At 38.6% G+C, this 24805-nt stretch overlaps 1 protein-coding gene across 1 annotated transcript in view; it reads left to right on the top strand.

Moving 5' to 3' along the window:
• IL1RAPL2 (interleukin 1 receptor accessory protein like 2) overlaps positions 1–21354 on the top strand; it is a 714191-nt gene extending 692837 nt beyond the window's left edge. Inside the window, exons 9-11 of the mRNA XM_075184271.1 lie at positions 1864–2007; positions 7048–7218; positions 18510–21354. Of these exons, the coding sequence (XP_075040372.1) occupies positions 1864–2007; positions 7048–7218; positions 18510–19204 (1010 nt within the window). The 3' untranslated portion in view covers positions 19205–21354. The remainder of the gene's footprint in view (positions 1–1863; positions 2008–7047; positions 7219–18509) is intronic.
• Positions 21355–24805: the final 3451 nt, after the last annotated feature.

Here is a 24805-nt window from a genome sequence, read left to right as displayed (position 1 = left end):
CAGACAGAGAACTGATCATCAGACACAGGGATAGTCATGGAACAAGCTGTGTCAGTAAGGGAAAAAGAATATGCAAGCAGAGAATAGGAAACAAATGTGCAGAATACCTGTTTTTTTAAAATGTAATTTGAAAAAACAGTCAAAAAAATGCAAAGATATTTGACATATGGATGGAATACTTGTGTTATGAGTGTCATTGGTGGTAACTCTATTGACCTCAATGTGCTAAACACATTGAATGGAGTCGGCAACAAACATTGCAACTATAGAACAGACAGACTTCAATAAATTAGGGGTTACATTTAGTAAAACTTCTATAAAGGAAAAGTGGAGGTATTGCCAATAGCAACCAATCAGAATCTAGCTATCATTTACTAGCATGTGCTACAACAGTGCTGGGCAACAGACAGCCTGCGGTCCCCCTGTCGGCTACTGCTAGAGTTCATCCAAAGCAGTGCTGCCTTAGAGCTGTAGCAATCTTTCTATAAGAGATATGGTTGTCATCTGTCATTGTCGAGCTGGTTGTTTAGATCCAGTGGGACATTTCTGGGGAGACTATTGTTATGACCAAAACCTTTGAAATGGGTAGTTTCCCTAGCAAATCAAATCCTCTGTTAATTGTACTAGCTGCTTATGGCAGCCAGACTGGTAATTGTTAGAAATTGGCAGAGCTAAAAGACCACTGTAGATCAGATCTAATCCAGAGACTCCCTCATTCCTATAATCTGTTTATGAGATAGGCCTAGTTCCAAATGAATAGTCCATTATATACGGGTTAAATTGACCAGTATTTTAACCTCAAGACCAATATATTATAAGCACCATGCAAATATATAATACAGCCACATATACAATACTGCCCCAAAACAGAAATGGTTATATTCAGCGTATTATATTTAAATATAGATCTGCACAGAGAGACACCCTGACATTTTAATGTGTTATATAAAAGCCAGCAGATTCTGCACAAAAACAATGCAGTTACAAAGCCATCAGGATGCAGGGCACGCCGTTTCCAAATGGCTTGTCAGATTAGATGTAATAACACCCTTGTTCTTGATTCAAAACATAATTAGCAGCAGAGGCCGAAAAAAGAAAGTACATTTACATGTACACCTGGCAGGCAGTGACGAGCGTGCAGCTCAACAAGTGTGTCTCCAAGATGCTGCCGTTCCGTCGCATTATCAAGTAAAGATGAAATGATTTCTCACAGCTCAGTGTATTTGTAACACATGTGTTTATATGAGCGCTGATTGGTACTTATTTTACATTTAGTATAATATGTGTAGCTTATTATAAATAGCATAATCATTGCATAATATATCAGATGAAGGAGAAGTGTAACTCTTCCATTGCCATAGACGGAAAATATTTTAAGATAAGGCAAAGAGAAGGATGGGAATTTTTTTTGTTGCTCGTCTGCTGTATTGGTTGTAGTATTAATTACATACTAGTGCATTTAATTACATCCACACTGGATATATGGATATAATCTTCCTAGCTAATAATACAGCAAGAGTAAGACATATAGGTTGTAATAAAGTACAGCACTAGTCTAGTCTATAAAATGACTGTTCATATTTGTTACTGGTATGTGCCTTAACAAGAACGGTAGCCTAATATTAAATAATCAACATACATAGCATATACAAGGTTTATATTTGCATGTAAAATAGAACATTAATTAGCCAATTGTATAAGAGACAATTAATGTATGCAATTTATTATTATTCTATTGATGTGTAGTACAGCAGTTGCTTTAAAATAAACAAAACGTTGTTGCAGGCAATTTTATGAGGCTTATAAAATACTTGTGAACTTATGGATAAAGGTTTTAACTCATGATATTTATATCTCTTTTAGAACTAAGATATAACATTGAACTTGCTGGAGGTCTGGGTGCTATCCTTATTGTTTTCATTTTGCTTGTCACAATCTATAAGTGCTACAACGTAGAATTAATGCTCTTCTACAGACAGAATTTTGGAAGTGACGAAGCGTCAGAAGGTAAGACTTTTTCTGAATGTCAAATTTCTGACTATGGCTTGTAAACACTAATAGCTGGCAATAAGTTTGTTTAACTTGGTTACCAATACACTTAAGTTAACAATTTGACCACAGCTGAAAACTGAAAAAATCTGGATGTTCATGCACTGGACTGAATGACCAAATTGTACTGGGAAGATATCTGCACACCCTCCTACCCCTATCATGTGACCTATCCTTCCAGATGACAGAGTCACAAAGTCTGCAACTATGGGGTGTACCAGTGAGAAATGTACAGGTGGCAGTAGGGTAAGATTTAGTTTTCAGAGAGCATTTAAAAACTTGAATACTAGGAAAGATCTGGTCAGGTGTGGTGAGGAATTCGATAGAGGAATTCTTGTAGGCAGCAGTGACAGGTAGTTCCAAGAACACATGAGGCAGTGTACTTCAAGATGAGGCTCAAAATGTATGATGCTGTGTTGTTATTTAAAGCTTAGTAGGCAAGGGTAACTTGGTAGTATTATATGATCTTCTCTCCATATGTATATTTTAATGCCATCAGGTGCTTTCTCATATTAGGTTACTGGACCTGTATAGCATTTAAAAGATAATTCCATCCTAAACTGAAAATTCAACCTAGTCCCAGAAGGTTACTTACCTATGGTCCATTGTTTAGGCTATCCAGTGTATTCTCCCAACTGCTGCTTGTGCATGTTTGCTGATACATCTTATCAGTAGACATGGAGCCACACTCTCCCACCAGACTATATCAGACAAGTAATGGGAATGTGCAGAAGTGACAGGAACAGCGCCAGGCATACTAAAGATATTAGGGGACCCCTCTGATAGCCTTAACGTTATACCTAGGTAGATAAGTAAGCTTCTGGAACAGGATTTAACTTGAACTGTCAGTTTAGAGTGGAATTATCCTTTAATTGTTCCAACCCTAACATACATAATTCCATTCTTGCATTCTCCAGCTCTCGCTCCATGTCAGGATGTTCAGTATATACTATGCTAATGTTAACACAATACAACAATTGAAGACACATTTATTATCGCTCTGTTTTTCTTTGAGCTACAATCATGCTGTGTACGTTACAGATACTGCAGATGTTGATAAAGCAATGTATCAATTATTCATCTCTGAAAATTGTGCTATTTGTCATAACATTGGTATAGTCACTTCTGGGATACTGTTTTTTTACTGTAAGTTTGACAAGATAAAATAACCAGCCGTATTGTAAACATCCTTCTCATTCCTTGTATTTCCAGTTGCATTGTTTATACTTGCAGGATTGGGCAACCTGCAGCTTTCCAGTTGCAGCATGCTGGGACTTGTAGTTCCATAACAGCTGGAGAGCCAAACATGGGCTATCTCACCATTAAAACCACTTTAAAATACTTTTATTTTTACTTACTGTTTTTCATATTCAGAAGTGACTAAAATGATAATGGATGAAATTTGTGTTATATTAAAAAGTATATATATATTTTTCTAAAGCAAACTTTTCCTATTTGTAAGTACAAGATTAGTATTAGCAGCAGTATTTTTCACATTTACATGGCAGCCCTGGGAGTCACTGTTCCACACACTGTATATATAGATAGTGGCAAGGGCTTCTTCTGAACATAGAACATCCACTTGCAGGCTCATCGGTTTATCCAGCTTTGGCCTTGTCAGTGCATGGAAGGCTGTTCTTGTCAACAGTGCGAAGATTTGTTAAAGTAGCCTAACTAGAACAGTAAGCAGAAGTAAGGAGACTCCCTGGGTAAAATATTCAAATAAGTCTTTTCAAAATGTTAAGTAACATTTACTTGGCAGCCCTGTATATCCATGCCCCATCCATTGGGATTTTAGAGCATGACACAGGTTTCTGCTGTAGATCATACCTCCCACCTACCCCAATATAGGCAGGACAGACTCTACCAGGGGAGGGATGTCCCGTTCATTACTGCCCCCTATAGAAGAGCAACTGTGAATGGGTGCAACATGCTACTACCACTGGTGTGCACAGCAATGAATGGGTGCTTGAAGGGGGATAAGGTGCGGCCTAGCACTTCACAACCACTTAGAATGCTCCTGGAATGTGACCATTCCCCCATTTTGCCTTGGTCACACCCCCTTTCACAGTCTTTCCCAATGCAAGGAGCTGCTAAGTTGGGAGGTGTGGAATATCCACTTACAAACTGATCCGTTTCAGCCTGCTTTGGCCACCTCAGTGCAGTGCAGGTTGTCCCTTTTTCATTTGGAGAGCTGCTTGAATTTATTTCCCAGGTTGCATTGCTTGAAAGTTTTTCTATTACTAATCATTGTTCAATAGAGCCTATGAAATTCTACGGAGTTAATTTCTGTAAAGGCTTTATTTACGGGTGTTTAAACGCTGCGGTTGACTGCTTTACAACACAAGTGCAAAACAAGCAACTGTAAACTTCTTCTATGTAGCTATCCCCATTTGCAGTCATACTTGCATCTGTGTGTGTTGGAGCACGTTATTGAACATCGTTAGATCAATTTCAGTCTGTTAAATGCATGTCACTGCATTTGAAAAATCCATTGATATCTATGAAAATACATTGTGTACATAGCCACTAGGGATTAACAGGAACGGTTCATGAGTGTATTTTCCCATTAATTTTTAATGGGGTTATGAACTAATTGTACAAACTCCATTGCAATGAATGGAGTTTTCGCAGTATTGCTAATTTCTTTTCCTACATTAATTCAGATTCAGTTACTCTTTACTGATTTGTGATCAAAGCAAGAAGTCCCTGCTTATAATTTTACGTAGTAGCCCCAAGTGTAGAATTTTGCATTGTCAGTTACATTTTTGCATTGGATTACAAGAAGATCTCTCGTGAATTACAATTTCCCTTTGTATTTCAAGAACATGATCCCACGGGTGTGATACATATGTTTGACAGTTACATAATCAACATTTATATGGTCAACACCATAATATTGACAAGGTTGAAAAGTTGACAATAATAGCTAACCGTATTATCAGGTAAACAATTATAATGTAGACAGTATTATTAGGTCTAAACAATTGTAGACAGTATTATTAGGTCGACAACAATATCCATAACCCTAACCCTATCGTTAAGCCTAACCATATATTATTGTCTACATATGACTTGTCAACCTAATATTACTATCTACAATTCAATTATCAATCTAATAATACGGTCAACGTTCGAATTGACAATCTAATAATACTGGCGACATTCGAACTGACGATCTAATACTACTTTCAACATTCAAATTGTCGACCTAATGTTGTCGTCTTTCTGAATGTCGTCCAAATGAATGTCCAGGTGCCGAGCGTATACCGATCACACTTAAGAGTACCATTTCCTTTGGATTGCAAACTAGTAAAAACACTTTGGAATACAATACATTGTGTACTTTGGTATACAAGTAAAGATGATAATTTTTGAATACAAGTGAAGATAATCCCACTGGAATACAAGTAAATATGATCCCATTAAATATAAATATATAAAGAAGCATGCCTTCCCAAAACACTACAGGCATGCCACTGGTAGTCTTTGGTGAGGCATGCTGTTTTTTGTTTTTTTTTGTGGCGCCCCTATAAAGACTCCAGCCCCAGTCTGTTCTGTCTGGATCTGGTTCCCACTATGACAGGAGGCACTCTACACTAGGGGTATCCCTGTCTTTAGTGGGAACCAGTCCAAGCATTTTACCTTGGGGCTCACTTTCACTATGATGGGAGGGGGGGCAAATCTTATTGTCCTCCTGTTTTAATGGGAGCCTGCCCAGACTGTCTAGCAGGGGTTTTCTACCCATTTTTATATGTAATGCATTGGGGCTTCTCCAATTCATGTCAATGGGCTTTTTATTTTAGTGAGGTTTCCACATGCAATACACATGTTGGAAACTCCATTAAGTGAAAAACTTTGCAAATGTATCCAGCAGGAGAACTAACTGCAAATCAAACACATTGGGCCTGATGTGGAGTTGGATGTACGTTTGTGCGTGTAGCATAAATTACAATTACAAACACAGAGCTGGATGCATCTTGAGATGCCTCAGACTCAGCATATGGGCGTAAATAAGCTATTTTTATGAGCGTTTTTTTTTTTATAGTGTAAGTTATGCCCAATATGCATCCAACACCGCATCATGCCCATTGTGTATATATGCGTTTTCATGTGCTGGTTACACTGGTATTTTTACACCAATGCGTAAGGGCCATAAAGTTCATGGATTAAAGTACTGAAACTACTTTATCTAGCAAATCATTACAAGTACTCAATGCCTTCTTTTACTGAATTCTGATTCTCCAACCATTGTCCAGTTCATTTTCAGAATCGCACGAACTGAGTTTACATTTTTATTCAAGAAATGACATTGAGTAAAGTTGGCAAATTCAAATATCCTGCAATGTGATATGATGGATTATTATGCCCCAAAATAATAGAGTAGTTAGTCAGTCTCTAAATATATTAAAGAGGAGCAGACAAAATTTCTGTGAGAAATAAAAGTTTATTTTAAGGTCTCTTTGTGCCAGAAGTAGTGTACAAATTTCCATAGTACAATGGGATAGAAAAATTATCTGGTTGTTTGACACGAACCTTGAATAACAAGATAATTAAGCAAATTGGTTACTGTATTGAACAACCAGATTGCATCTTGGTAACATGCTCCTGCATTTCTGGGTCAAACTATGGCCTCTCACAAGGGGTGATGAGGATAATTTTTCATCTCAATTCTCTGCCATACGCAATAAAATCTGATTAGTCAGACTGGATTTTAAATGGTCGAGACAGTCCTACACACAAACAATGGTTGTTCAGTTTATTTGAATACACCAAACAGGCCAATCAAAATCGTTATATGTATGGCCAGCATTACTCTGATATACACATGATCACATGAGGTCACTCTGAGTGGCATCTTAAACAAAGTACAGAATCCTAACCCACAATGACAAGATTGGCATCATAATATACATTTGAATAAATGTTTTTATAAATGTAAGTAAATGTTTGCTTTACCATATTAAACTGTAATTTATATCATGTTTTCTTCCTAAGACAACAAAGAATATGACGCATATCTTTCATATACCAAAGTGGATCCAGACTCATTAGATCATGAAAGCAAGGAGGAGGAACAGTTTGCACTAGAAATTCTTCCAGATATCCTAGAGAAACACTACGGATACAAACTCTTTGTCCCAGACAGGGACATGATCCCCAGCGGGAGTAAGTACAATTCAACATACCTGGCTTAGTTCTACTTGGGGCAAATTATAACAATGTGTAATATGTATTGAAATGCAATTAGGCAGCACATTTTAAAAAAAAAGTGCCAAAAGATGAAGTACTAAAATGCAACAGGTCTAAGGGGTCCAATTATTATTGGTAAATAGTGGGCAGAAGTGATAATTTTGTACCACTGTAAAAGGGTGCTATCTGGTTGGTATGTGATACCTAATAGTCTAGCAAATATGTTGATGACCATTTAATAACATTATTTATAATTATTACCATCAATGGAAAGGTAGTTCTGGTTTAACCTCAGAAATATCATTCTTACTCTTCCTATATCCACAAGACCAATATTTATATAATAAGTTATGCTTATATTTTTTTTAAAAAAACAACTTCACACAAGATGGAGCTTCATTCAAAATGTTTTGTATTCTGAATACAAAGCTCATATATATTATAAAACAGTATACAGAATATATTTATACAAACTCAACAGGTTTTGTTTACGCTATTAACATGGGTGGTATAACATAGGTGTTCATACAATACATTAAATTCATTGCCTGTGAGTGAATTCTCTGTACAGCGCTGCAGAATTAGTGGTGCTACATAAAATAGCTGATGATTATGATGATTGCCTGTTTTATAAATATACAAGTCATTGTGTGTGTGTGTGTGTTTGTGTGTGTGTTTCTCAGCTATTGTGTGGTTTAAATGTGTCTATACGAGTTTCACCTATTGTCAAAGGTGTGTGACTGTATGGTGACTATATGGTGGGAGGGCATAGTATAAATCAGTGCCTATTGTGAAGGGTGTGATGTGGTGTATGTGTGGAGAGAGAGGGGGAGGAGCTGTGGAGCAGTGGAGAGAGATAAACTCTATTTTAAGCATTCAAAACACACTTTTCAAACTTCCAAACATACATTCCACAACAGTATTCTCACACTATCAACTCAATTTATCTCACATACAAAATTATACCATTTATTCAATCATTACTTACTATCCACATTCCAATCACATGGAACACTCTAGCATCACAGCACATTTACCTCGCACAGGAGCCACTTTGGCTAATCATGGTAATCACATTAATATACAATGGCAGCCATCTTGAAAGCATGGAATTACATTGATGCCATATTAAATAACTAAATTTCTACAGTAATAAACCATATCATTTCAAAATTCACACTACAAACTACTTTCAGCCATTGCACAACTGGAACTCTACGACTTCAGTTTAATCCAGCATCAAGCAATACATATATATATATATATATATATATATATATATATATATATATATATATATATATAGTTATAGTAACAAAACCGCACCCTTCTCTTGGCACTTTTGTCATCTTCTGTTGCAAGAATACCCAGTAGACATCAGCAACACAAAACTATTTGTTTTAAATTAAACATATTTATTGTTGGCATCACAATAAATAACACTTCTGTCAGGATGACACCAGCAAGCAATACCTTTACTTGCACCTCCTGGTGACCCTAAACAGTAACTAGACATGGCCAGTCAGTAGTGAGCTGGGCTAACTAGTTCAGTGTCAGTCACATTTGACAAGAGCACAACTCCAGGTTAAATACACAGGTCTCCTCCCACAGGCTTGGATGACTGACAGGTGACACTCCCACCTTGTCTTTAAAGGATGGCTCCTCAGGTGTTCTGTAACGCCTAATCAGCACAGCCACCCCTATCAGCTCTGTGGATACAGACACGTTAAAGCATGCAAGTCAATTACTTTTTACATTTACTTTACAACATGTCTCTGACCTGTACATTGCTGAACTTAAGCCCAGTGCTACACCTGTATATAACTTGGTCTGCAGCCTTTTACCTGCAGACAGTTAGCACCATAGCTAATTCCACCATTAGAGGCCTGTGGAAAACCACTCCCATTGCCACATATCCCTTCCCCTAGCGTCACCATGTAAGGTAAGCCCTACAAAACCTTTTTACTGCCATATAGACTCTGGGCCAGTAATATCTGCATAGAACTTTCTCCCTCATTTTACCTTCCCCTAAGTGTCTGCCACTCTCCTGCGTGTGTGCAGCTTCTAGCACTAAGGGTACATGGTTTTGTGGGACTACCAACTGTTCTACTTTTCTCCTTTTAACAGTAGTCACATGAAACAACACATTATTTTTAACAATATACGATGGCCCACAGTCTGTCGAATTGACAGGCTTTGATATATTCCCAACATTACTAGCCAAATTAAAGATACGCTTTAAAGCTACGTAATTTTTCTGTTGACGTGCAAGGTTTGGCACCGATAACAATTCGGGATATTCAGACCAGTCTATATTGTCACCAACAGGTAAGGTGGGCACATCTGAGATGTCACCCGCCAATGCTGATTCCATTTGTCCAGTTGCCTGTGAAAGTTCTGTCGTGACCCCCACAAAAGTACTCCGGCTTGGCGGCTCCCAGTGCCTGAGGTTCAGACGTTGGGGTGTTTTTAGCAGATCCTTTAAGACCGGTCTTCTGACCAGTGAATCAATTGCCGGCATGTCCGGCCGGATTTGCTCACCGAGGACCTCTTTATAGAGTGGGAAATCTTGCCCCAGAACGATTGGATATGGCAGCTTGGGAGCTATAGCAGCCACTACCTTCTCAGTTTGGCCTTTCAGACTAATGGCCAAAAGAGTTCCTTTTAATCTCCTGACTACACCATGTGTGCAGCGCACATTCATTTTGGGCAACCACGAGATCTTGGACCCAGCTAGGACATAATTGGAAACCAGCGTAATGTTACTCCCAGAGTCCACGACTGCATGTACAATCTTGTTGTTCAAACGCATTGTCACTTTAAATAAAGATGATCCACAGCTAGTGAAACTCTGGCAACAGCATCGAGAAAAGACAGGCCCAGCTTGGCCAACCGAACAGTCCACTAGGTTTTGGTGACTAGTGCACCTGGCCTTATAGTGACCAAGTTCTCCACACCTGAAGCACCTCCTGTCAGGCACACTTACAGTTTGACCTAAATTAGCAGCAGGGTTCCCCTTTAGGCCCTTGATTTTGGGTTTACCCACTTGAACACTCTCATCCTTGGTGTTCACCAAACTCCTCTGAGTGGATGTCAAGGCCACTGCTTGGTCACGTTCCTCAGCATACCTAGAAGACAGAGTTTTCTCTTCTTGGAGCAACTGTTCAAGCTTTTCATGCTGTTCAACAAGTACAAGCTTCTCCAACTTGCACTCCTCAAGCTCTCTTGCAGACTCTCTTGCTAAGAATACCTCTTGCTGAGCCAAGACAAGCTTCTGTTCTAAAGCAGCAATTTCTCTGTCTTTCTCTGCAACTATTTCTTTAATAGCTTTCTCTGATTTTTGTGTGTCTTCACACACTTTTTGCAATGCATGCAACTCATTTTCCACAGATTCAAAAATCACATTTTCTTGCTCTCTCTGCTGCTTTAAATTCCACACTTCTTTTACAAGACAGCAGTTTTCCTCAATAAATATTTTATCTAAAGAATCATACTCTTCCCTGGTCACATGTTCTGACACAGGTAACACTTGGGTTGTGCAGAGAGCATGAGATTCTCCTCTCTGATTTTCCATGTTTTCCTGTTGAGAATGTACCTCAGACACACCTGTTTGCACACTTTCCTTTTGAGACATTTTGTTCTTTTCTTGCCCATCTTAAGGAGTAAACACGTTAAAGCATGCAAGTAAATTACTTTTTACATTTACTTTACAACATGTCTCTGACCTGTACATTACTGAACTTAAGCCCAGTGCTACACCTGTATATAACTTGGTCTGCAGCCTTTTACCTTCAGACAGTTAGCACCATAGCTAAATTCACCATTAGAGGCCTGTGGAAAACCACTCCCATTGCCACAAGAAGTCTATGGAGAATGCAGTGACCAAGAGAAAAACAGCTATTTTCTCCAGATTTTTGGCTCATTGCAGCTTATTAAATAAACCCCTAAATCTATAATTTGAATCTATGATGGACACATTAGAAATAATAAATAAACCAAAGAACAGTCTATGTACCTAGCTAAAAAAAAAACTGTATAGGCCTCTCTGATCAGTCTATGAGCAAATTTCAAAAGCATTGTGTCCGACTCCACTGAATGCCCTCTGTCCTAGTTTGAGATCTCTCGACATTGCTAATATTAGAACATTGCATTATTAGAAGACTATCGCACATAACATAAGATTCTCTGTTTACCTAGCTTCTATGAAGATGTTGTATGTCTGCTTACAGGTATCCCAAGTCTACAATAATCATGTTTCTACATGTATCTCTACAGTAGCAAGTGTTTGCAGTGATCACAGATTATCACCAGGCCCCAAGGAGACATGGGGCCTGGTTCTTGACATAATTCACACTACCTGCTTGTCTCTACCAGTGGAGGTGCCCAGCTTACTTGCAGAGTAATGAGCATCTCTGATCATAGATCTATGATCACAGGTATTTGTAGCTCTGCAAGCACCTGAAACCTCCTTACAGTCATGTGGAGGTTCCAGGTGGAAGATGCTGTCTTCTACTGCTGGGAAAAGGTAAGTGAGGAATGTATGAGGTTTTTCTCTCTATTCACAAATGTGGCTAGTTATCTCTATAAGTACATGGGTTATGGAGTGTCTCTCTGCAATGCAGCTTCTATAGCCCAATATATATTATAAACTCAATATAGGCAATTCAGAGGGTGTTTGCAGTTTGGGAGGGGGTCTATCTAAATATGTCTATTAGAAGAATAAGAGCGGGGGAGGATAGGGACAGATTGTACCCAAATTTATATAAGGAAACCCCAGTAAGTGGTTAAGAGGGACAAGATAAATGATTGAGAGGCAATATGTATATGTGTTTTACTATGATTGTTGCTTTAGTTGGTATTTATGACTTAGTTGATCAATATTGTCTGTTACCCTCATAAAAAGGGAATGCCCCAATGTACTCTTTGGAAGAAAGGAGAGTCCCCTTTACATGATCACAATGCATTACAGGCCATTGGTAACAAACAAAGCAAAAAACAACATAAAGAATGAAGCCGTCACCCTCACTGCAACATCTATTGTGGACAAAAGCAAAAAGTAGTGTTGTATTAAGAGTGGTATAATCATAGGTTGCCCATGACTCATGACAAGAACTGTGTTGTCCCAAATGTTAAGAACAATTGTATTGTGATAAAAATACTCTGCAAGAACACAGAATCATTTTCATGCATCTTTAGAGACAATGAATATCTAATCAAATCTTTCCATCTCATACAATGAAGCCTTGGCGCGCTGCTCTTGATATGAAGCACTGGGAGAGATGTATCAGTGTGGTAAATTGTCCCAGTTATTTATAAACCTAAAAGCCATGTCAAGCACTACATTTTGACATCGTTTAGTAAAATGTGCTTCTTCTACATCCAGGGTATTATTACAGAATCTAGGAATCTTTAGAGCCTCTGCACAAACACATCAACTTGTAGCTAAAAGAAATAACTATCTTGTGACAGTAAATGACTTCTAGTGCAGCATTTTGGAGGAAAACGCTAAAAGAAGGTTGAGATGAACATGGTAAATTACCATTGCAAGGTCATGTCATTTCCATCTGATATGAGCAATAGTTAGGATAAGGAGATTGAAACAACTAAATTGGAAATATGATACAGGTATATGTGCCACATTTGTAACTACCTTATCTAGGAGAGCGATTTCTCAGTAACAGTCATCCTAGATTCTGTACACAAAAAGTAAAAAGTGGGGTTTATGGACAATAGGGGCAAATGTATAATTTGACAGGGGGATTTAAATATCTACTTCCACCAAAATATAAATCAGTATGAAGTCAAAAATCATAAGCCAAAGCCAAGGATCAAATGTGGCTTCTTTATTCAGGCATGCAAGCAAATTATGCATTTACACAGTCTTCTATACCTTTATTGTTAGTGGGCAGACTTTATACACACATACACAGTATATGTAGCCATCAGTATATAAAAACATTTGTGGGCTCTATAGCAAGGGATGGCCCCTGTATACCACCACACATGTACATATAGAGCTTTGATAAAGGAGACAAACACCCCTAGATGCACCACCTGCTACTATGATATTGATGCCTTTGAGTATATATTCCTGCTCAGGAAAAGCCTACAAATCACACAGCCCTGCAAAGAGGAGTCTATTCAAGAAGTTGTGCAGTGTTATTCTCAGAACAGTTTACTGTCTACCATTATTATCAGTCATTTTAACAAGCAAATTGTTTGTGTACTAAATTATACTGTAGCTTTGTCCATGTAAATGAACCAAATCTGGCCATATTATATTTTCGGTAAGCTGCCATTGTCCCTTCCAGTAGACCACACTGCTTACTATGGTGACAGAAATGTATTTGCATACCACAGATCTACCAGGCAGCATAAACCTAAATGGCGGTAAATACTAAAAAGAAGCTTCCACTGTAGAAACTAGCTATTACCTAAAAACAACAGATATACAAAACAATTGTAAAGATACAAAACAATTGTAAAGAAACAAAATAATCTCACACTCACCTTAATAACTATCCAAAGCAGGTGTCAAGGGAAATAGTAATCACTCAAATATTTGGATTAATTAGAATAGAATGTTAATTTGCTGAATACTTTAGCCTATGGTCTACTTCTGCTTAGTAGACATTTAAAAAAAGGCTTGTTTTACATGGGTAGATTTGAGAGTAAATATTGTTTAAATAATATTAACTTATGTCCTGTTTTAGGATGAGTTGTCAATTTAACCTTTGCATCGCCACGCCCCATAGATCCAGCCACTATTGTGGGGCAGATTTGTAAAAGGGAGAAAGCCCCATTGTTGGCACAAACAGGAATGTCGCTGGTGATAGTTATTTTTCGTTTTGTCCTCTACATCAGCGGGTTACCTCTGGTGATAACACTGCTATCCCTGGCGATAACTATGCCAGCGGTATGATTTGTAGGGTGAAGCCTAGTTAACAAGTATAGTGGAGGTTCAGGACAGTGATAACAGATTACAATTACTTATAAAATGTTTATTAATTTAAGCGACAGCTAATTTTATTTTTTTAGAAGTGACAATCGTCAGCAATCAGCCTTATCGCCACAACTGGGGTTCTGCAAATGGGCTCCTGTGTTTTTAAACTATGCTTACATTCTTACCATTTTTCCATTTGTCCCTGATTTACATGCAAAAAGTGATATGCAAAAATGACACTTTCCATTTGTGTTTCTAATTCTTGTGGATAGCAAAACTGTATTAAACAATCCGTAACACATCACAGGTGGCATCAATGGGATGTAACACTGCTTCACTTATCGTAAACCTTACCCTTTATTTAGAGTTAATTTTAAAATCCCATATTAAAATACACTGCTTATAAAGTGAAGTCCCTCTTTAGAGCAATTTGCTCTTAATATATTTATTTGATTTGATTTATGTCCCCGTTTGGCAGGTTACAAACACCTGCAGTGTTTCTCAAGATTAGAAAATGAGTGTTTGTGTTAAAGGCTCACAGTGAGTTTCTTTTGAACATACTAATTTAAGGTATCTGTAGAGGCTGATTACATCAGCACATGGTAATTTAAAGTCTCTTTAAGACTTGATTGGACAGTCCCTTTGAAAGTAAAGTTCATGACTGTGTAATTATAGGTTACAACCACACGAGGGTGTGTGTTATTGTTCTGGAGTTGTAATTGGAGCCTCCATCAACCACAGCATTATTTATACCTTTGTTTCCTGGCACCAAACATGACAGATTCTCTTAGCTGGTAGCAGAGAGAAAATATTAAAGTCAAAATATATCATTCATACCTTCTCCAGAGCCAAACTCCTTAAAATTAACACCTCTCTAGAAGAATATATTGCATGTAATTAGCAAAATTATCAAAATGCTACAATTGCGGGATCTGAATAGTCTGCCAGAGAGCTTTGCAATCTGCTGGAATGTCTGTGTTCATTATACAAGGACGGGAATAAAAATTAACATTTTTCAAACAAGCCCACTAAGTGAGGGAGAGGTAAATTGTTACAAACATTTATTCCCCAAGGCTTGTCTCATTTTAATGCCGGAGTCAAGTAACCATGGCATGTATGGCCACTAACTTTTTAGGGTTATAGAGGACCTATCAGGGACATATGGGAAATATAACATTGCCTAAATAGAATAATCAGCATACTTGTAATATGTATGTTTATGTAATTCCTCCGGTTTCCTTGGTGATGATGTAAACAACAAATATTCAGGTAGCAATCTTTTATCATCATCTATTTATTTATATATCGCCACTAATTCCGCAGCGCTGCACAGAGAACTCACTCACATCAGTCCCTGCCCCCTGCAGCTTACAATCTAAATCATCTAACAAACACACAGACCAAGAGAGAATAATGGCAATTTAATAGCAGCCAATTAACCTACCAGTATGTTTTTGGAGTGTGGGAGGAAATCGGAGCATCCAGAGGAAACATGAAAAAACAGTCAGTATTTAACTTATGTGCAAAACAGAATACTAATTTGCACCCCTTGCATTGTAACATGGTTTTGTCTAGGAAACTGAAATAAGAAGTTTCTAAAGTTAAGATCCTTAATGAATCAGGCCCTAGGTTGTGAGAGTAGGTTAATATATTTGAATACAATGCAGGGAAATTTTAGGAAAACCTAAATATAGTTATAATGAAAATTCACATCCATGGAAAGTAGGTTAGATCAAGCTATGTTACCTTTAAAGAATTATCACAAATGAATAAGATTAACAGGCTTTGGGAATAGATAATCACATTATAGAACAAATATAAAAAATGGTAATCTTTGCTTTCAGTTGGTAACACCTGTAGGAGTTAGTTAATGTGGTATAATGAAAACAATCTCTTAATATTTACCTTTGACTATTGCGAAAGGAAAATAAATTCGGGTCAGTGTGCTTTTAATGACAAAATCCATAAACACTATCCATAATTTTTTTCATGTGGAGTGAACAACTAACATTTAGGGGTATATTTACTAAACTGTGGTTTTGAAAAAGTGGAGATGTTGCCTACAGCAACCAATCAGATTCTAGCTGTCATTTTGTAGAATGCACTAAACAAATGAAAGCTAGGATCTGATTGATTGCTATAGGCAACATCTCCACTTTTTCAAAACCGCAGTTTAGTAAATCTAGCCCTTAGTGTGCAAAAGGCACCAATGAGTGACTTCTAAAATATAATTTTTTTCACAATTAAATATCACATAGATTATTCTGGTTCATGATCATGAAATTACAATGATGAAAACTTACTTTCATTTTGTTGATATAAGAAACAAATGGGATTCTACTGTTATTAAATGCAAGGAGCTCTTAAAACGCTATGCTCTCTACCGAGCCAGCTTACATGAGACCACACAACAGGAGAGCTATGAAATATAGCGTAAACTAGCACCTTGACATCTTAGGAAAGAAGCTATCAGATTGTGCTATGAGATCTCATAGGTTGGATTCCTTTGTACTTCACACCTCCTAGCCTGGGAGAGATCAAAAGATTGCACTGTAAAAAAAAAACCTTTTTAACTACATAGTACACAAGAGAAGCAATAAAATTAAATTTGAGAATCTGGTAACAGGTTTCTTATTATTCATAGTTTTTTTTGCCTTTCATTGGCAAATCTGATCTTTGTTTTATACTATTATTATATTATATGTACAGAGAAGTGACCCTGTCAACATAGAACACAATGGCAGTCATTTTATAAGAGAAACCAATATTAGTATCATAGATTTGTAAGGTGCCACAGTGCTCCGCAGCGCTGTACAGTAGGGAAAACAGTACATACATAAAACAAGGACATAGCTCCTTTCCAGACCCCAAAGTGATGTTACATTTTCTCTGTGGCTGAGGCTTTTTGTATGAATTCCGTGCAAAATATATATTAATATTATTATCGTAGACTTGTAAGGCTCCACAGCGCCGTACAGTAGGGTAGACAAGGACATACATAAAACAGGACATACGTAAAACAAGAACAAAAAAGGCAGACAAAACAAATGCAGACATGAAAACAAAGGGTATGGAGGACCCTGCTCATTAGAGAGCTTACCTTCTAAGGGGAAGAGGGCACAGTTGAAACAAGAGGAGCGAGTGTGGCTCAGAGTGGAGATTGGGATAGTTGTGAGGGTGCATTAGTGTGAATAGTGTTATCAAGGATAAGGTCATCTCTAAAAAAGAGATGGGTTTTCAAAGAGCATTTAAAGATTTGAAGACTGTGGGAAAGTCTGATTGAGCGTGGTAGGGAATTCCATAAGTAGGGAGCAGCACAGGAGAAGTCTTGTAAGTGAGAGTGAGAGGTGGTTACTAGAGACGAGACAAAGTGCAAGTCAGAGGTAGATCTAAGAGGGTGGGAGGGAGATTTGAGATGTATGCAGAAGAAGAGCGACAGGTTGAAGAGGTGAGTTAGAGGTGGGCATGCAGTGGAGGAGAGGGAGCGGAGAAGTTGAGAGGGAATAGGGTCAAGTGGACATGTTGAGAATACAACTTATCAATTCACTAGGAACCATGAATATTACTTTAGCTCACAAAATAGCAACTACAGGGCAGGCATTACCATTAGGCGAACTAGGCAGTTGCCTAGCTCACCAATGGTCATGAGGCACCTAATACAGTGGATGAGTGTCATATTGTCACTCATCCAGTGTTTTAATACCTGCAGTGTGCCACCACACAGAGCGTTGGCCGCTGACATGAAGGAGAAGCAGCCAGCAGCTCCTTACATGTGAAACTGTTGTCTGTTGCTCCTCCATGTCAGTGTTATGCTGGGAGTGTGGCGCTTGGCAATGATGTCACTGCCAAGTGCCACACTTCCAGTCCCAGGAGGATAGTATATCACACCCACCTCCCACCTGCTAAGGAGCAGGGGTGGGGCACAATGCAGAGTGCTTATCACTTTAGAAGGGAGGGCACCACCTAGGACACCAACAGAACCAGCCTATTTGTATGGGTGCCCTGCGTTTAGAGGTTTTAAACAATAATACAACAAAAGAAAACCGATAATCGTTATGTTTCCACTTTTATTTTACCCAACAGATACAGCTAGTCAAAACTGGTGTACATGCAAAAGATATTCATGTTATAAACATATTTTATTTTAATTACGTCATGAGAAGATACAGTTTGAATGCCTCTGGTACAACTCCATATTGGTTGCTTGAACAGTGAAGAAAAGGCAAAGACATTTCTAGTAACAAAGCTATATAAAATAATTGCATTTAGTTAGCGTCATCTAGGCAGTTATTCTAAAATGTTTTTCATTCTCAATTTCTTTCAGCTTACATGGAGGATCTTGCAAGATGTGTTGAGCAAAGCAGAAGATTAATCATTGTGCTGACACAAGATTATATAATAAGAAGAGGATGGAGTATATTTGTGCTGGACAGCAGACTGCACACTATGCTGACCAGCGGAGAAATCAAAGTGATATTAATAGAATGCACAAACCTGAGAGGAAAAGTAAATTATCAAGAAGTGGAATCCTTAAAACACGCCATTAAACACCAGTCATTAATCAAGTGGGATGGTCCAAAAAGCAGCAAAATGAATTCAAAGTTTTGGAAACGCCTAGTCTACGAAATGCCTGCAAAGAAGAAAGAAGTGCTATCCAGACAGCATGTCATGGACAGCGGAGAGCAGAGCCTTTTTGGAGACCTGCAAACTGTACCTTCCATTGCCGTAACAGGGACATCTGGCACACTGGGGCCATCCCAAGAAATATCTGGTTACCATCACGCAGAGGCACTGCAAATGAGACATTTCTGCAGAGCTTACGAATATGACAAATCGGCCCCGCCTTTGTCAGTTGCTTCTCTAGGCAATCACCACACATATTGCAACATACCATTAACCCTGCTTAACGGGCAGCTGAGCCACAACAATTCGGCCAAGGACCCACAGGAGTTCCATGGGAACAGTACCTTGATACCAATATCTTCAAGAGAGCTTAGCATTACCAGTGACATTTGGTAGTACAAAATAGGATGCGGACCTGTTGTCTTTGCTGCTGTACAAGCTCTCTGAAGTTTAACGAACTTTAAACTCATGTCACAGGGGTGCCGAAACAAGCTTTCAAGCAATGGCACAATTACTCAGTTTTTTACTGGAACATTTTGTTTACAACAACAGGATACTGATATTAAGGTTCCTGCTTTTTTTAGTTCCAACATAGTTTAAAAAGGTACAGTGTAAATGTTTTATTGCTATGTCAGGAAAAACAAAACAAAAAAAATGAAAATATAAATATTTTAGATTAGATGTTGCAATTTAATGGACTAAAGTATGGTATGAGAAGAAGAGATTATTTCTATAAATTTCAAAAATCATTTCAATACAAATGAAAAGAATAAAAAAAAAGTTAACATAGTAACTTTATTTTAGACTAATAATTATGCAAATGTCAGCACATTCTGAAACCTTTTTTTTTCTTTTATAAAGGAAGGATTGTGTGGAATAGTGGAGGGTTTAGGCACCTTTTGTGTGACTGTCACATATCCATATAATTCAGCCAATAAAAAAAAATGCACAATAGATTGCACACATTGGTGAAACCTTTCAATTGCCAGATGTAGCATAAAATGTCTCTTGCAGTGAGGGGGATATTGCTGCTCACCAGGCTTCTTTGTGTAGTTCAAGCACAACATTGTTGTTATGATTATTTACATCTAAAGGTAGCATGTTTTTTTTTTTCTTGTTACAATGGCGCATTATCAGCAATAATAAAGAAAACAGTATTACAATTACAGTAAAATTCTCAGATTCATAACATTGCCTTTGCAAAAGTCTATACAACTCTTTAAAAGGGAAATGCCATATAGTGCTGGTAGATGCATCACTCAATATTTGACTATTTTTTAAACTTTATACCATACTAACGTAAAGGAAGCAAAATAGAGGTCACTCAAACATATGCCCCAAATCTGCTCTTCAGAGTGGAGTGGTGACCTGGCCTTGCTGGGCCCACCTCCCCCCTCCTGGCTCCGTAATGGTTGCACTCCCTGCAGTAGTGGAAGTTCTGCTATTGCTCATGGAGTTTATGTTCATGTGAGTTTCCTCTCAGTCGGGATAGTTGCCGACTCTCCTGGAATGTTCTGGAGACTCTCGAATTAGGTGGAAACAGGAGTGCTTTGCTGCCACAAGATAGGCGAGGGTAGGGCACATTCCGTGTCATCAAGCCCTGTCCACCTACTGGATCCCTAGAAGCACAGTGGAAAAAGCAGACAAATTTGCATCCAGGTACTCAGGTTTTAGAAATGGGAGATTTCCAATTGTTAAAAATACATGTAAAATGCATTTAAACAACATTATACAAAAATGCATGTAAGATCATGTTGTGAGGATACCAGGGTCAGAACCGTAGTTCTCTAGATACCCAGCCCTCTAGGTTTACAGGTCACACAGGTAAGGAGGCAAGTAAAAACCCAAAGTCCTCAGCAGGTTATCTCTCAGCTCAGCCAACAGGCACACATTCCCAGCAACAAAGTCCACAAATCAACAATCCAAGAGGGCCAGTGAGCCAAGGGTTCTGATCCAGTCAGTGGGTCTGTATGTCTTACTGATCCCGGAAGCTTGGCCAAATCTCCACCAGCTTGGTGGGACCCAGTGTATCAGTCGCCCTACCGATGTAGGCTCACCAATTTCCCAGAATCTGCAAGTATCTCCCAGTGAAGTGATAACAAAACAGTCCAAGAATTTCAGCGCCCAATTTGACTGAGCAGGTCCCTAGTTCAAGCGATCCTCTCTGGCACTGATTGAGTATGACTACTCAACATCAGCACAAGTCTTCTCTCTCAAAATTCCCCAGCAACAACAACCACTCTCCCCTCAGGGTTTCCCTTTTTGTCTCTCCCCAATATCCCCCCGATCCTTGCCCCCTCCCTGGGCCAGCCCACCGGGTCACGATCCATTTTCATTGGTGGTGGATGGAATCTAGGTGGTAACTTGCCATCAAGTCTTTTTTGGGACATGCTGGGACAATAGTCAGTCAATAGTCAAAATTCCACCTCCTGATCTTAGCTAGAATCCAGACCCTCTCGTTCTTAAACCCTTCCACTACCTTATAATGTCACAGGGTCTCCAGCTGTTCCATAATTCCTGTGGGCTGACTCCCTCTCCCTCCTTGGTCACCAAAACAATGCTGGATCCGGCCACCATTTATTAATTGGTTGGGCCGATGTCGCCCAATTGGCCCACTGACTGACAGACCTGATATTCCCACTGTGGTGTCTGGTCTCATCCCACATGTGCTTTAAATCTACCACCAACCTATACTGTGAATAATCCTACAACACATGCAACTCATTGTGAGTTAGTATATTTAAATACTGTAACGCTAACATATTTCAAAACACTTCAATCAGAGAGCTTTAATTAGGTGCCACAGTCCCTGTTACAATCTAAATTTCCTTACCGCATGCACACAAACAGGGTAGAGCAAGTTCAGTTAAATGCAAATAATCTATCAGAGTCCTACTCTGTGTATGAATATGGAGCACTGGAGGAAACCCACATAAGCATGGGGTGAACATTTAAACTCAACACAGATAGCTGTCTGTTCCAGAATTGAACCCTAAACCCCAGTGCTGTAAAGCAGCAATGTTAACTGTGCCACATACTAGGGCTTCTATAGATTCTAAGGGGCATATTCAATTAGCTTTCGGATTCGCGGTAACGCGCATTAGAAAAGTGCGTGCTCTTGCGGGTATTACGGTACCGCATTAACGCGGATTTTCGTTCGCAACCCTATGGGCTGCGATCGAAAATCCACGTTATTGCGGTACCGTGTATTACGTTTCGCGGCTGTTACCGCGAATCCGAAAGCTAATTGAATATGCCCCTAACAGTCTTGTTTGTTGTACGATAGCCCCAAATTAGTTCAAGGGTCTGGCCAAATTGCTCCTATTTCTGTTCATGAATTATGGAATGTGTGTATCCCCCAGGCGTTTCGCCATCTCACTCCCACAAGGATCATGTAAAACAAATGTGTGGACAAGAGTACATATAAATGACAAACTGATGAAGCGGGTGTAAAAAGTGTTTCTTACCTTTAGCAAGACATACCAAAAAATGGTTTGTTTTTTTTTGGTCTTTGATTTGCCTACAATTTTCTCTTATCAATAAGTTTTGAATGACGTATCTATCTGCAATAGGATCCTCATTTCAAAAAGCAGACAGGATCATGTACTAACCTCAGGTTATGTGGATATGTACTAACCACACGTCATAGTCCACCTCTGCACACATGGGGAATTGACCCCTGAGGGAAAGCAACTGAAAATGTGCATGACAGAAAGAGTAACAGCTAGCAACGACCTCTTTAGGAATCCCTCATCATAATTTCATCACTATCATGGGAACACACCCAAAATGCATAGCGCTCTTTACACAAAACACAATCTTGTTTTTGCATATGGAGACATAAATGCGGTCAGCTATAAATGCTCTGTTCTGATCATATATTAACCCCCCAAATTTGCCACCCTCTTGAAGCCCTATTCAGACGTGTGCAGACAAAAATAAGTATGTGATGTCACAAAGCCTATTTAGAGCTGCAGGCCACGTTTTTGCAGCTTAGTAAAGGAAATGTAGAACTTTGACATTTAATATTTCTCTCTTAAAAGATTGTTCCTGGTAGTGTATTAATACGACATAAAAAATATATAACACTACGCAAAGCAATAGGACTGACAATAAAGCAATACTACACAAGATGGAGAGATAAGGTGTGTTGATTTGATAGTATTACAATTGCATTGATAATCATGCACAACTAAATACAGAGAATTTGTCTCTGTCCCTCTGCAGTTCAGGTAAAAGTTTATATTACTTTGTTGAAGTGGGAATATGCTTGTATAGGTTATATATATATTATTCAGTGTAAACGTGTAATTTCATTATTTACTGTCACTCTGATGCCTGAACTGAAACAAGTGACCCAAGAAATCACTTTGCTAATAAAGGTATCATCTTAACTGAACTATTTTCAAGTTATCACTTGACAACAGATTTTCTGTCTTGGACATGAATGTATTGGATTATATGCGGCTACAGCACTGCTGTATTATTACAGCTGCAGCCATAGTTATCCCGAAATAGTTATCCTGTGCCATTTACACCTGCGAGAGCAAATTTGCAAAACATTTCAGAGAAAAGTATTAAAAATATAATTATACTGTATATAGTTTGGGATAACTCTAGCTACACTGTATTATTTTTATCCCTCATTTATATAACGTCAACCTTTGAACCATGCCAACCCCAGCATTTTACCCTGTAACCCTACTTTCAGCAATATGATCTGTGAATTGGAGCAAACTGCATGACATTCATTCAACATTTACAGAAATCGTGCAAGATGACCCTGTTCGTACAAGAGATGGTGCACAAGCCATGGACCATTACTACACATATTATTTTGTGTCTGATCAGTCCCTGAAGTACTCATAATCCTTTAATTTGCACTTCAGAACACTGTAAAGTTCATAATTTCATTACAGCACACAGAATATCTCCCTATGTTGATTTTAATATACAGTATGTTCCTCACTGAAAGCTCAATTTATTTCTTGTTAACTTATAATAACACCAGAGAGCTTGAATGAGAAGTGTCTGGGTCCTCTAATGGCCCTGAGCGCCAGCCTACTGCCCCAAATGCCCTTAATCATACTTGCACACTCTCCCAGAATGTACGGGAGACTCACGAATTCCAGGCAGTTCTCCTGCATTAGGAAGTGGGCATGATGGGAGCCTCAATGACTAGATTTGCCGTGAATCGCGTCATTTTGGCCACGCGCCAAGACAAAATGTTGCTTTCATCGCAGAGGGCGAGGCTGAAATGACACGATTTGCTGCCACCCACCCCCTCAATAAACGCCCCCCCCCCCCCTCCCCTCCCCTCCCTTCCAGGAGGACAAAGACTCAATGTTGACAAGTATGCCCTTAATATACAGTACACTCACTGGTGTAGGCTATAAAATGTGTAGGGAGTCACTTGGAGCATAAAAAACCACAGCAGTTGAGACATTTCCCACCAAATGTGACTGTACAAAAAATTAGATGGAAAAATAAGGACTTTACTTCTGTATGTGACTAGGCTTTCAGTTCTATTATTCTAGGAATAACATGGTGTAAGAGCTTTGTAATGCACAGGGAAAATACACCTCTTCACATGACTAAATCCAGTGGCAAATTATGGGCAGAAATGATTGCTGCTTAATCTACTGTGGTTTTACACCTTATTTAATTTTTAATTTACAATGGCTATTTTAATTGCTTCCTATCGCTAGACCAAATCTTACTTCTATTATCTTGTTTCAGCTGCTGCAGTTTCTTGCAAATTAAAATATATGTGTGGCTAAAGGCAGTCTGGGGTTAATATTTTGCCAAAATATTGATAGAGCTATTGAACTAGGTTCCACTATCAGAATGGGCTTTTATTGAACACAACATTTGCAATGCCGACCTGTGGTAACAACTGTGACTAACAAATCATGTGTAAAGTGTAGGGAAACTATAAAGAAAATGTACTGCTTCAGCACCAAAAATCCAGCTCTGCGTTCATAGACTTGGGATAAC

Source organism: Mixophyes fleayi, chromosome 9, assembly GCF_038048845.1.
Source record: "Mixophyes fleayi isolate aMixFle1 chromosome 9, aMixFle1.hap1, whole genome shotgun sequence".
NCBI lineage: Eukaryota > Metazoa > Chordata > Amphibia > Anura > Limnodynastidae > Mixophyes > Mixophyes fleayi.
This window is presented reverse-complemented; position numbering and strand designations above follow the sequence as displayed.